The 15544-nt window shown below is 40.5% G+C and overlaps 1 protein-coding gene across 1 annotated transcript in view; it reads right to left on the bottom strand.

Annotated features, from left to right (window-relative positions):
• The window catches only part of Col9a1 (collagen type IX alpha 1 chain), an 85158-nt gene that overhangs the window by 30697 nt on the left and 38917 nt on the right, over positions 1-15544 (bottom strand). Inside the window, 10 exon segments of the mRNA XM_042055761.1 lie at positions 1903-1956; positions 2049-2102; positions 2991-3035; positions 4034-4087; positions 4504-4557; positions 4689-4742; positions 4878-4931; positions 5758-5811; positions 8432-8485; positions 10972-11025. Coding sequence (XP_041911695.1) covers positions 1903-1956; positions 2049-2102; positions 2991-3035; positions 4034-4087; positions 4504-4557; positions 4689-4742; positions 4878-4931; positions 5758-5811; positions 8432-8485; positions 10972-11025 — 531 coding nt within the window.

The following is a 15544-nucleotide window of genomic DNA, read 5'->3' as shown; positions in this document are numbered from 1 at the left end:
TGCATGCATGTGCATGCATGTGCATGTGTGTGTGCTCAGTGCATTTTCCTAGTACGCAATAGACCCACAATCAACGTTCAATACACCCATGCACAGCTTTCTGCTAAAAATAAATTGATTTAACAGGAAACCATCTCAAAAATACTAATTCTCGGACTCTTCCGCTTCTCCCCGAGTCAGTCACTCAGCATTTTCACTGCCTGAGAAATGTGGTCTGGCTTTGGCTTCAGGGCCTGGAAAGTCATCCAGGGCAAGCATTTTAGTTAGAAATTCACAGGCTTCAAACCCAGGGGAAGAAAATAATGAGTGAGCAAAGAGCAAGGCGAGAAACAGGCGCTGGTTTCTTTGGCTGCTGAGAAACGCCTGATACAGGTCAGTTATAGACACGTGTTAGAAGCAGAGAATACCACTCTCCTGCTTCGTGACAGCCAGCAATGTACACTTTCTCAAGCATGGAAACCTTCGCTCTACACACTCAAGAAAGGCTTCAAGGGAAGGATGTTCAGATCTGTTTATATCTTCTCTCTTGGGGTGTTTGCTTGCTTCCTTGTTTTTATTACCCAGAAGACTGCAACTAAGAACTGAAAATGAAGGCCAGAGAGTTTTATGAAGTCAGAGTTAAGCACATAATGTGAATTTTTAAAATTATTTTATTTTATGGATGTGGCTGTTTTACCACATTATGCAACACCCGAGGAGACCCTATGAGGGTGAGAGATCCCGTTGGCTAGAAGTTATAGACAGTTGTGAGCTTTTGCCTGTCTGCTGGGAATAGAACGCAGGTCCTCTAGAGGAACAACCAGTGTTCTTAACTGAAGAGCCACCTCTTTGGCCCCAGCATGAAAATTTTGATCATTTTCTCTCTACGGATTAAAATGTATCGTCTAGTAGGAAAATACACATCGTTGTGTTGTCTATAAAACAAGTAGTTAAGTTCATCCTTATACACAAGTTCACATATTTGCACTTAAGAAATAGGGAAGCTTCTCAAAGTTTAAATGGAGAGTCACTCATAAGTATATCCTCAAGAGAACCTAAAGGCATCAACAGAAAAGTGTGAACACATATGCCCAGAGCGGCCAAAAGTAGAGGACCAAATATCTACTCCCGATGAATGGGTAGAAGAGATGGGATCTATCTGTGTGATTAATCCATGCAATTAACTGCTATGTAGCAATAAATAGGAAAGAAATGCTGGAACAAGCTACAGAGTACAAGAATGTTGAGCCACTATACCAAGGGACAAGAAGACATATTGTATGGCTCCCTTCCTACAAACTTTCAGAATCAGCAGTGCCATAGGGACAGAAGAGGAGCTGGGATGGATGCACAGAGCTGAAGGAATTGGAACTGAGTACCTGAAAGTGAGAACAGGGTGATGAAAATATTCTGAAATTGATCGTGATGGTGGCTACATAATTTCGTGACTATACTAAAAATAAGTGTCTTGTATATTTACTGGGTAATTTATATAGCATGTGAATTACATCTTTAGAAAGGTTTTGAACCACACCAAAATACTCCCAACATGAGATGAAAACAAAAAGCCCTAGCCAGGGGTAGGTTATGCCTTTAATCCCAGCACTAAGGTGGCAAAGGCAGGCTGATCTCTGTTAAGTTCCAGGCCAGCCTGATCTAGAAAGTGAGTTCTAGCACAACCAGAGCTGTAACCCAGAGAAACACTGTCTCGGAGGGTGGGGGCGGAGGGCAGCCTTTATGCTTCTTTTAAACACCATTTGGTACCATTTTCTGAAAAGAAGATACACTGTATATATAGATTAGCAGTCCCATGCTGTCGTCTGTCTGGACAGATAGACATGCCTGTGCTCAAATACTCATACAGTCATAAGTAAGGGACACACAGCGAAATTGTCAGAGGGAAGAGTAGAGAGGAGTACTCACAGGGAGACCCCTGGGTCCTCGAGGTCCCACCTCTCCTGGAGGCCCTTGCTGGCCCTGTGAAGTGCAAAGCAGGTAGAGAAACAGTTAGTGAACACCTCCTGGCCACGATGGATTGTAATTGGCTGAAAGCTGACATATAGTCTTACTGGTTTTCCTGAACTTCCCAACTGGCCAGGCTTTCCGGGAGCACCTGTGTTACCCTGAGGACAAAAAATGCAGCATTTAGAGTAATTCAGACTGCGAGTGCAGCCATCAACCTGCCTTACCCACACTATGCGTTCAATAGCACTGATCTCCTGGTTTCACACGGGGACTCTGGGAGGATACATAATCTCTTTCTTAGGTGTGTGTTTGCATGTACCTATGGATGCATGTTCACACGTGTGCACGTGTGTTTGTCTGTTTGTGGATGGGCGTGCTCCTGTGTATATGTGAAGGTCAGAATACATCTTTGTGTGTCATTGATCCACCTGTGTTTAGGGAGACAGTCTTGCATTGGCCTGGAACACATCATGTAGGCCAAGCTGGCTGTTCACCAAGCTGAAGGCGTCCTTCCAGGACTGTGGACACATGCCTGGTCGTTTACAGGGACTCTGGGGAACAAACTCAGGCAAGCTCTTCACAAACTGCACCCCCTCACCAGCCTCAAGTTCTACCAGGTCAGGTTTCACCTACTTTACTCTAAAAAAAAATGTAAGAAAAACTATGTTATCACTTTGTTTTCTCTCTTTCTCCTATTGCTTTTAATAACTTGTTCTTTAATTCTCTGTAGAATATAGTCTGACATTCGTTCTATAGATTAACAATATAGTCCTTATTTTAAAAACCTCAGAAACCACAAAGCTGCCTCTGTCTTTTATACTAGCGAAAGGCTGACGTTCTCGTGAAGTCTGGTCAGCAGATTTCTGCAGCTGGGAAAGAGATCGAGCACGTGACCCATTAAAGCTTTTTGCTTTCTGACTTCTCCCTGGAGTTAAGTATAAAACCAAATCCAGGCTGGATGTATTAAAATCATAACAAAATAAACTCCTAAAGGGATAAAGCGAATGCTAACTGATAGGGGTTTTGTTTTGTTGTTGTTTGCTTACCTTTTCACCGGCCACGCCTTTCACCCCAGGAATCCCAGGTACACCCTAAAAGAATACGCACAGATTCTTGGTTTAATCATCTCTTCTGACAATCCATCAAACACCAAAGCCATCTGAGAAGAGGTGGAAGGGATCATGGCAACCTCTAGAGCAGTGTGGGAGAGGCTGCCATCTCCCAAATCGGTCAGTGCCGGACCTACGTATGGTGTGCAGCGCTCTGCTTTGCTGTCCCCGGCTTGCAAAGGCTGAACTGTAAGGAAAATCTCCAAGCTAAAGCTATTTTTTAGAATGACCTTTCAAGCTAGAACTCAACCCTGTCCTCACATCAACAGACAACCTTCCCGGCAGGACAGATGCTACAGGGACGTGACATTACTTCTTGTACAGAATAATAAAACCCTCATTTCAGTATTGGGAGTCCTCATATCCCCTGGCAGCTTACAGAGTGCCAGATGCCATAACAGATTGGGAGCCAGTTCTTGATACTACCAAATATCCTTTGTTAACTCAAAAGATTTGCCTTCGGAGACTCAAAAAACGCAAACAATGTGTTTCATATGAATTTTCAGCCATACTAATGAAGGGAAATACCAATTGCAGTGTTTCAAAATATCACCTAACCCAAGACTGGTAACTTTTCTCAGACTGTCCCTGAGAATTCTTATAATCTCCTCGTGTCTCAGCCCTGCTACCAAGAACTCCAAGACCGGCTAAAAACAGGACAAGAGACAGAACAGTGCCCCCTGCCCTGGACTATCTAAGGAAGGTAATAGAGAAGGCTGACCCCAACCATAAAGCTAAATGGTGCGTACGCATGATGAACTACTACTCTCTTTATGCTTCTTGGGCAAATGACCAGCTAATCACAAGGGGTAAAAAAACATCAAAAAATGTAAACATTAAAATAAGAAAACAAAAAAATAGAGCATTATTTTTTCCATCAAAACTTAACAAATTTCATAACATAGTCATCCCTCCGAATTCATATTTTTTATCCCATACATAAAACATGAACAGGTAAGCAATCAAAGATGAGCACATACCGGCAACCCCTGCAAGCCCACATCACCCGGAGGTCCAGGCTTCCCCGCTTCACCCTGAAAGCAAAGTTCTTAGTCACACAATTGTGCCATTATGAACGGATGTGTTCTTCTAAGAAAGAGGAGTGCAGACATTTTAGGTGAAAATATTTTTCCAGCAGATACCTTAGGTGTACTTTGAAATTACTTAGCTCGGGTTAGGTGGTGGGTAAGACACGGGGCACATGTTCAAACAGAGTTTCTTTCAGGCAATTTTCCTCAATGAGTCTATTTTACTGAGTTCCTAAAGCAAGCAAGTAAGTGTGCTATCTTAATAAGAATTTTGCAGTTGGCAATTTCAAAATTGAAAAAGAGGGAGAAAAATGGCAGTGCTGTTTAAGAAAACTTCCTGGCAATGATACAATGGAAATGCTGAATTTAGCTGTGCAGAGCAAAGATCTCCACACTCACACAGGACTCAGCCACACAGCTACCTTTGTTCCCGGCATTCCAGGTATTCCGTCGCGACCATCTACACCTGGCAAGCCCTAAGGACACACAAAGAGCACACTGTATCTTACAAACAGTCACATTCCTCTTCTCTTCGTTACTTCCTGAAGTCCCACTGCTAGTCAGCCATCTTGGGAACTGTATCTGACACCTACAGCTCAGGACATACCGTGTCTCCTTTCGGCCCAGGGGATCCAGGAATTCCTCGGGAACCTTGAGCACCCTGGAGGACAGAAGAGAAAGAGGAAACCAGGCATCTTCACTGAGCACAGTGGACAGGACATGCAAACACGTGAAATCGACAGATAATTCAGAAAATCGGGTTGCTTTGCCGTGATGAGGTCTCATCTGTTCTCACCCTGTCTCCCTTGGGACCTGCTTCTCCTGGAGGGCCCCGCTGTCCTTGGTCACCCTGCAGAAACACAAAAGTTCTTAGTGTGAACAGAAGCTGCTTACTTGGGGGTGCTCAAAGGCTAGAAAACATCATCCACATTGAAGACTACTGAGTAACTGTTTTTAAAGTATATGAATGTTTTGCCTTGGTGTTAGGTCCTCTAGAAGCGGAGTTGTAGATGGATTTCGAGCTGTCACGTGGGTGCTGGGAGTTGAACCAGTGTTGTAACTACTAAGCCATCTCTCCAGCTGCTATTGAGGAATGTTGCTCTTTGTCCGCAAAAGTAAATAACTTGATCACTGGTATTGCCATAGGTTAACCGAGGTTGTGTGTCATGTGTTTCCATTCTAGATGCATGATGGTTCTGCACTCTGGATGTGCATGTGAAACAGACTGAATTTCACTCTGTAGTCCAACCACACCTTGAATTTGGGGTTTTGCTACCTCTGCCTCTTGAGTAGCTGCAATTACAGGCCTGGCCTACCAGACCTGACTTCTATTTTCCATTTCAATAATTTACACGTAAAAGTTACTTGTGTTTATCCCTATAGACAGCAAAAAAAAAAAAAGGAAAAAGAAAAGAAAACTGGGGTAACACCTTCAAAACATGTGTTTGAGTTGAATGCGATAGTGTTCATCTGAATCCCAGCATTTGGTAGGTTGAGACAAGAGGATCACTGCAAGTCCAAGGCCAGACAGGGCTACATAGCAAGATGATATATCAGAATAAAGGAGAGGGACAGGGCAGGGATGATAAAGAAGGGAAGGGTAGGAGAGGGGAAGAGGAGGGAGAGTAACTTTTAAAAATCTGTTACTGATTGTTTGTGAAAGAAACGCTACTTACAGCTGCACCTGGAATCCCCTGCGGCCCGGGCTCTCCATCTAATCCCCGAGCACCCTGAAAATGAGACAAAGAAAGAAATAAAATTCAGACCAGTCATGCATGTTAAAGGGCATCATCGTCTTTATAAAGAAGCGCGCCAGCCAGAACAAAAGGAAGCTTTACATTCTTGTCGCATACTGTACTTGCGAATGGACAATGAGAAGTAATTCATTCGATGCTTAGGACGTGAAGCCACTAGTGTGTATTGTTCGTCATGCCAAGAACACTTGGGACAATCTTGGATACCACTCTGTATGTTCTAGGTTAACAATGGCTCAACTGCTGGCATGAACAGAAAACTGGTCCTTATTCACAGAACTTAGCAGATCTACTGAACAGGATTCAGCAGGCAGCCTCAAAAGGCTCAGGACATCTATGGGAATTCACTAATGCTAGGGGTCCTAGAGCCACCAGGTGAGTGTGAATTTAGGGGTAGCTACAGTGGACTCTGCGATGCCACGGGTGTGAGAAGGACTTCTATGGCTCTAGAAACCACTACCCCATCCCTGAGAATAAAAGTAAATCACATGACTGTGATTCAGAAGAGAGAACTGTTAGACACCTAGAGGAATCTAGACATACCCACTCCTGGATTAATATTACTTTCTATATAGTAATCCATCCTATAATGTAATGGCGTAGAAACTGTCTAAATTGTCCAAGTCTAGACCTCTGGAAACAGTCCCTGACCAGGTTACAGTACAGATACCATCTCTTCATTTTCTTCATTAGAACCAAAGGGTGGTTTTCTTTAGAAAACAAAACTACAGTGGGTTTTGTGCTCCCTACATATTCTCCCTGACAAAATGCATGCCCCATCTTGAGATATTCCACTCATCGATGAAGCAAATGAGACAACACTAAGATAACTCAAGTGGACAGACGGATGGTCTCCTAACGAAGTAGCTGAAGGGAGGACGTGATAGAAACAAGCAGAAAGCGGTCAAAGAGCACTGGATAGATGTCAGGCTGGCACAACCAGGTGGACCGGGGAAGAATGAAAAACTAGAAAACATTTGATAGAAAGTTCAGACATACATGGACTCAAAGGAATAAAAAAACCACTGTGGAAGCAGAGGTAGCACAGAGCCCTGAAATTCTTTGATCACTAAAAACTAGAAGAGAGCAGAGCCCTTCTCCATTCACCAGAAAAGAAAGGAATAAGAACATCCAAAAAAGACCTTGAATTCATCATTCACCTTGCATTAGGAGAGCACACCCCAGCCTTTGCATTACGGAAATGGCTTTGATGCACTCGCTCTCTGCCGTGTTGCAGTTCAGCATGAGCTCAGGCCCAAATTGCTGTTACTAAGTAACCCTTCTACATCTGTGTTCACAAGGGGAGCTGTCTTTTTGAAGCAATTTAACAGAAGTAAAGAGAAATGAAAAGTTTTGAAAAATCTCAAATGGAGAAATACCTCAATAAAGAGCATATCAAGAACAGTAATTGGCTTCAAGGAGAGGTCGCCTATTTTATGGGGTGAGTTAAATCCATGGGGGGAAAATGATAGCCTGGGTGTTTGCTGCATCAAAACAGACGGAATTTATTGCTTAATAACCAAGAGATGCACATCAAATGTTACTTAAAGAAGCGTGGATGTAAAAATAAGTGGGATATCAGTGTTGTGTGTTTATAAAAAAAAATACCTTAGAGGAGATGGAAAGGAGAAAACAGAAGAGAAATATCTAGAAAAGATCAAGTGTGAGAAGAGAGATTGAGAAGGCCTGAACGCCACAGGGTGTGTGTCTCTTCAGAAAAGGGTTTCTTTTGATACATTGTATATCAACAATAAAATCTTAACTAAAAACCACCATGATCTGTGGAACTGATACAAATTAGAAGAAAAAGGCTCTGAAGAGAGCAAAGCCAGGGCCACTCCACCGGGCATCCTGCATCTTCATCCTTCACCATCACCTGCACCTCATCCTCCTATCACCTTCTGAGGTCGGCTTTGTATGGGCCCGCCCTCCCAGATGTCATATCAAGATTAAGCCACGCCTTTGCTGCAAGTTCCTTGCACTGCCTGCCTGCAGATTTGTGTCTTCCCTAATTGTATCGTAATTGCTTATCTATTTTTCTGCCTCTCCAAAGAAGTAATGCACTTAAGGTAAGCCTGATCTTCAAACTGTCCTTGAAGCTTGCAGATGCCTTGCACGGCAAGAGTCAGAAAAACCTGACTTCTGAGACTGGCAAAGGACAGGCTGGTATCTATGACTACAAATGTATGCCCCCTGTTTAAGGCAGAACAGCTAACATGGTCTCAGAAGCCTATCTCTCTATCTTCCCTTGTCTTAGCCATGCTGGACCAGAGTCATTCCCAGCATTGTGTCAGGACTGTGAGCACTGGCTACAAATAATGATAAATCTGGAATAATTCATCCCCACTTTACCCAAGACAGTACTGCCTTATGACCATGGGTTCTGTGCTATGAATCCCACCAAAAATATTTAGTGGAAAATGCCTCTATATTTAATAATTACACATGGTTTTCTTCTCATTGTAAATATTTACAAAATATGCATTGTATTAGGTATTATAAAACATATAAACACGTAAAAGATAAACTAAAAAGAGATGCCACTGGAGGCAAAATCACTCTTATATTAATTATGTCTTTATTATAAATATCTCACTTTTTCTCCTTTGTCTCCAATTGTTCCAGTGATGCCTCTCAGACCTTGAGGTCCCTGGAAAAGCAAGAGGGGGGTGGCAAATGATTTCTGTCAAAGCACACACATTTTGCAGATGCTGATCCAGAAAAAGCATGTTACCATAATGAAAGAAGACATTAAGAGATGGCAACAGTATACACAGGCAAACACTTCCAACTTAAAAAGAAAGGTCCAAGTAAAATTCTAAAGCTTAAAACCCTTTGGTAAAATTCTAAAGGCTTATATAACTCTATACAAATTGAGTGAACACAATAATTGACGGCTTAAGAAAAGTAAATACAAGCAACTGTGACAGTGGTTTTGACATCTTTTAACCTATGGGTAGAGCCCACACTCCCATTGCCACCTCTTCCGAGGTCCATTAGGGGTAGCACTACTTTAACTTTTAAAATAATAGCTACCTACAAACCCATGCTGGCAAAGGAAGGCAGTGTATTATCAGAAATAGAGCTAGACTGTCCAACAACCACCTGTCACCAGTATTTATCACGCTATTTCTATGATAAGGAGTGTTCTGAACTCCAGCATGACATAGTAAGAAATCACAGACACAGAGGTGAATAAGCCTAAACACAAGGAAGCAGAGTGGCTTTCGAGCACTCTTTCAGGACTGAAAAGTTTCTACCATGTGTCACTTGCTCAAGGGTGAGCCTGGGTGCTCCCCGGGGTGGAGCTGTGAGTGCATGCTCCATTGGAAGGAAGTTAGATACTTTGACATCTGCCGACTTCTCACATTGGCCTCAGATAAACGTGCTTTAGGTGGCTATCATCTTCATCTTCACACTCGGAAAAGATGGACAATTCTAGAACCAGTCTTCATTTATATAGCTCAGTCACAAATTCTCAGCCTGTCAATCAGAAAGTGTTCAAAATTTCCGAGTACAGTATGAACCAGGCTGGACTGACACCTTAGGTTTTCAAATGAAATGTGGCCATATCAGATTAAGCGCTCTAACTTATGTGGCTTATTTACTGACTCTGTGGGTAATTCCTGTACATAAAAAAATTAATAAGTAGATGTGATACAGGAATCACATAAATAAGCTTTTAAAATGACTATTCCTTATACAAATATACTATGGAAATTTTTATAAATATATGTATTGCTTTATAAGTGTGCTTTTATATCAAGAGGTAAAAATCTGTGAATTCTCCAGAAACATTTGAACATCCTCCTCCCAAACACCAGGAGGTCAGCAGATGATGATAGTAATTCCCAGTCGATCCGCTGAGCTACACAACATAACTCCATAATCTTTGAGAATGGATTTTTTTTGAAAAAATATAAACCCACACCTAACTTTCATTAGATCCAAAAGGCAAACGCAAACAAACTACACTATCTGGCACTATCTCCTAGGAAGTAAAAGCTCAGCTCCTTAATGCTTCCTAGGAAAGGCTCCGAAAAAGCAAATTTCTGGAGAAACATTCGCTCTCCTACAAACGTCTCTTAAAGATCTCATGTGGCCCAGAAGAAGAAATCACTTCTTAGATGCTCCTCACCATTTCCTTTAGCCTTAAACTCTAAATAAGCATGGATCTTTACAGCCTTTATCACCCCTTTAAAAGACTAGTTCTGGGGGCTCTCACAACGGTTCAGGAGTTAAGAGCACTCCTTCTTTTGCAGAGGTTCTATGTCCAGTTCTCAGCTCTGACACATGGCAACTCACAGCTGTCTATAACTCGAGTTCAAGGGCATCTACTGGCATCTGCAGGCATTGTATGCACATGGTGCAATACATACATGCAAAACACTCATACACATAAAATAAATAAGTAAAATCTTTTTTACAAAAGAGTAGTCCTGAGGAGAAGATCAGTGCAGGAGAGGGACCCCGAGTTGTCTTCTCCGACTCTTTACTGGTAGCCTTTTACATCGGCTTTACTTCAGGAAGCTTCAAATGTTCAAGGAATCCTCAACACTCGTTATCTCTGTAATTTAGACTAGGACAAAGACCAACAATTGTGCTTCTACATGGTACAAAATTAACATGAATTCCATCCAGCAGGCATCTTAAATTTGAAGTACGTTTATGTCCAGCCATCTTACACCGCAGCAGGTGTGGGACTGCAGTAAGAGGCGCGGTCATGAGCCACTAAGAGCATTCTAATGTGTGATCACTTTCTGGAAGGAACTGCAGTAATCCCACGGGACTTAACCCACTCCGTGTTCAAGGCATACGAGACGTTACTTCTGTCACCCCAGAGCACTGCTGAAATTAAAATAGATCATCCTGTTGGACTCAACATTTGCTTTCAGGTTATGAAGTCTTGGAGGTTACATGTGATTTTACATAGAACTTTTCTTCTAACAAATTTCTTGAAGAGGCAATGTGGATTCTTTCTTATTGTGAAAAAGTAGTGGTTGCCTGGTGCTGGCAACAGAGAATACCAAGTTCCTATGCTGTAAACCATTAATCCGCACGTTAAAGAGAAGATAATACCGAGCCATTAAAAAGATTTGCTTATCCTAGTTAAACATTTTTAAAAAAATACTTTACTGGGGGTCCTTGAGCTCCAACTTCTCCCAGTTCTCCCTGGTCACCTTCTTCACCCTAAAAAGCAGCAGAGAAAAATCACAGTAAATATTAACTATAAAATGAATACACCAGATCTTTCTCAGGGTGTGAAGTGTGTTTGACATCCTCTGGATGGTTCTACTGTGTCTTGTTAAATTATATAGGTAGTCTGTGTCAATTGCATGGTATTCAGGCAATACAGATAGGCAGACAGAGAGTCAACCAGGGAGATACCACTTAGAAGCTGTTCTTTCAAGGTTTTCTAAAGAAAGGGAGGAAGACAAGGAGGTGAGAAAGAGGAGAGGGTACTTAGGTTGCAAGTGTTACTAGAAAAATATAACCAGTCAGGCTGTTGTGGCACATGCCTTTAATTCCAGCAGTTGGTAAGCAGAGGCAGGCAGATCTCTGAGTTCGAGGCCAGCCTGGTCTACAAGAGCTAGTTCCAGGACAGGCACCAAAAACTACAGAGAAACCCTGTCTCGAAAATCAAAAAAAAAAAAAAAAAAAAAAAAAGACTAAGAAGAAGAAAGAAAAGAAAAAAAAATAAAAATATAAACACATCACGAAATCTTTTACTGTATGATACTTTGTTGTAATGTCCATTTTGGCTTTTCTTATCATAAATTTTATACCAGGAACAATGTTGTGCATCCAATCATTTCTTTCATAGATTATGCCTGTGGTATCAATAACAGAAAGGCCACTTTCACCAATAAGAATATTAGTATTCATTTATATTACCTTTGAGTCATTCATTCCATACTTCAATATTTATGCAAAATATTTAGTAATAATTTAATTTTTGGTTTAAAATATTTCTTTACTGAGGTGATCAGACACTTGTTTCAGTATCATGCATTGACTAACCAATATTTTCTATACAGTGTGGAAATGTGATTTGGGGAGCTCTGATTTTACTGTTGACCTGCTATGTGATGTCATTGTTTCCAAAACCTTTTTACTTACTGAATTTTTAATACATTTTCATCTATGAAAGAAAGAATTTCTCTTTTGTTTTCTCTTATGTTTTACTTATAGATACTCTTCGTTTTTCATATTTACCTAAATGTTTATTCTTCCAGATGAACCTGAATCGCTAATCAGAAAGGGACAGATGGTTTTGCGGGTAAGATTGCTTGCTGTGCTGTCATGAGAACCTGAGTGTGCATCCAAAGAGCCCACATGAAAAAGCTGCTTATGGCTTGCACATGTTCCTGTAACCCAAGTGCTATGGGGGCAGGGCAGGGACAGGAGGGTCTTTGATGCTTATGGCTGCTAGCTTGGCTCCAGGTTCACTGAGAGACCTTGTCTTAAGGGAATAAGCGGAGACTGATCAAACAACAACCAGTGTGCTTGATGGACCTCTATGTGTTTACACAGGTGTGCGTGCCTATGCACATGCACACAACACACACATGTGACATACACGTGCACACACACATGCACACACCACACGCATATGTGCACACACACATGCACACAACACACATGCATACACATATACACATGAGCGTGCACACACACATGCACACATCATGCACACAGACATACACATGCACATGAATTTTAAAAACAGAATTGTCTGGGGTACCTTCATAAAAACACCGTTTGTTTGGTATTAAAGTATACTACTCTGCTTTATTCTTGAAGTCAGTGTATTTTACTCTACTTAGTAAAATCTTTTTTCTGCTTTAATTTATTTAATGAAGAAAGTTTTCTTTATATTAGACTTGAATACTGCTGTAGTTTGTTCAAAGCAATCTGCATTTGGGTTTTTATTGTCATTGGGAATGTCTCTCATATTATCTAGTTGTTATTTGGACATTTTGTTATTTTTTAAACTCTGTCATACTTTAAAATGTTAGAATATTCTATAAAGAAGTCTGCTACCCTGGCTGTGGATATAGCCCAATGACAGAGCACTGGTTGGGCATGCCACAGCCCTGAGTTCAAATCTCCAGCATCATAGAAGAAAGAGAGAGAAAAGTCTAACGGCTGTCTCTTACAGATATGCAACTCTACGGCTTGAGAAAATACTAAATATAACATTTTACATTTCAGTGGTAATATGTATCTTTAATTGTGGTGTTATTAATGAGGAAAATTTCTTATTTATATTACATATTAAAATCAATTCTGTCGTTCAATCATTAATATACATATTTTATTAACTCATTCTCTTACTTATAATTTTATATCATGTTTATATATAATAGATTAATAGATAATATTTATATAAATATAATATAATTGTAATATATTACAATTTTCATAGGTTATACATTATATTTAACACACACTAATAACCAAGTACACCTAGAAAATTTAACAGAGTATTAATATACAACATGTAGGCATCAAGTGCAAAAAATTAGATTATTTATGTTTCAATGAATTACATTTAATTTTTGCATTTATTTATTTGGAGGGGTCATGCATATACCATATGCATCTATGGAGGTCAGAAAACAGCTTATGGGATTGGTTCTCTCCTACTAACACATGATTCTGGAAATCAAACTAAGGTAGGCTTGGTGATAAGACCATTTACCCATTCACAAGAGCCATCTCACGAGTCCTGGCACTTAATTTCCAAGTAAATTGTGAAATTTTTACTGCTTTAGTACCATAAATAAATTCAGATTGTATTCTACTAGAACTTACGATTGACAGTGGAAAGAGGCAGTCCCAAGTTAAAAGCTACTGAAATTGGCTTGTTCACGGAGTGGGTAATCTTTATGTGAGTACTATCAAGGACTTATTTTTACTTTATGTGTATGTGTTTTGCCTGGATGTATGTATATATGTGAAGGCAGTGCCTGCAGAGGCCGGAATCCCCAGGAACTGGGTTGAACTGCCATGTGGATGCTGGGAACTGAACCAGGGTCCTCTCTGCAAGAGCAACAAATGTTCTTAACTGCTGAGCCATCTCTCCAGCACCTCCCGAATATAATTAAATGGTACTTGCTTTTCCTCCAGAGCGATTACATCGCTGTACAAACAGCAATGATTGATAGTCCACTGGAAGTTTTCTTATCAGCATATGGCATATTCCTCATGGATTTCCAATAAAACTTGAAGTAATATGTTTGAATTAAACATTTCTCCTGCAGATAAAATGTACTCACCCAATCAATAATCACAAATTCTAAATGACAAGTTTAGGAGACCTTATTTATTATCATGTCACTGGAGGAATTTAAAATGGATGCTGATTGAAGTGTAGATTGATGATTCCAGGACCACAGTTTTATTATTAGGACTTCACTCGTATTCACAAAGCTGTTTAATCTTCGTTAGTTAATGTGCAGGATACATTTACAGACAGACTGTGGAGCTGCGTGCCAGCTGCAGACCTCCAGGCCCCTCTGCTCAGTTCAGGCTCAGTTCTTCCAGGGCTCAGTCACCAATAGCCTATTGCCACCCCACCTTCCTAGGCCAGTTTTGAAAGTCACTACTTAAAGTTTAGGTTTGCACAAAAATATCAAAGGAGCTACAGGAATCTTCAACATCAAAGTGGACGTTTATCCAATTGCCTAACATGCAAAAAAAAAAGTTTCTGTATAGCTGATTTGTAGGCACCAAAAATAGAACTTTGATGGGCATTAGGGAGAAATGCCCTGATTAACAGTTCTAAATCCTGTGGGACAAGGGAGAGATGGTTCTCCAAAGGAAAGGGGCCCACAGCACAGGAGAAGGGGATAAAAGCATTGGCATGAACGGAAGCCTACTGTCTGCGTTACACACGCCTCACAAGAAGAGAAAAAAGCCCTGGGTGTAATTTAATTTTTTGCTTGCCGGTTTTAGTGACTAGCTAGTGTCCTCGTGGAGTAGTATGCCATGTTCAATTTAGTCAAGCCCCTGTAACTGAGTATTGTTTTTGTTCTCTTGAACTCTCAGAACTTTGAACAAACAATGGCACATAGCAAGTAGCTGATAAATATTGGTTGAATTTTCAAAATGGGGAAATCTAAAATTCTGGGGAGGAATGGACATGCAGAGAAACAGGACATTCACCTTTTCTATTTTATTCAAGTTTGATACCGGAAACCCAGCAGTTTCATTCCAGATCAATAAAAATACCTTAGCAATTTACAGCCTTCATAATAAATGACTGAAAATAATGTGCAAACTGTAATAGGGCACAGAAAATTGGCCTATTTATCCTGATTATACAAGTGAGGTTATTTAACAGACTGATTTGGGCTGAAGAGTTCAAGGATGTTAATACTCAAAGATATTTTACTCAAAAAATAAATTGCCTCTCCTGCTCATTACTACTGAATAAAAAGGCGAATATTTTACCATAACCTAGTAATTATATGGACAGACACAATCAACTAAGTCTAGCAATCCTGCACTAATAATAGTGGTATGGGTTTGTAAAATGTTATAAAATTTAATAAGAGAAAGAACCTACACTATGCAGGAAGTAAAATTATAAGATGAAGAAATGGCAATCAAGTTGCCTTGCTTCAAGTACTTTTCAACTTTTTTTGGAAGGGTATATCAACCTCAGTGCAATATAAATTCCACATTTCTTTGTTTGTTTGTC

The sequence above is a fragment of the Arvicola amphibius genome, chromosome 9 (genome assembly GCF_903992535.2).
Source record: "Arvicola amphibius chromosome 9, mArvAmp1.2, whole genome shotgun sequence".
NCBI classification, from domain to species: Eukaryota; Metazoa; Chordata; class Mammalia; order Rodentia; family Cricetidae; genus Arvicola; species Arvicola amphibius.
This window is presented reverse-complemented; position numbering and strand designations above follow the sequence as displayed.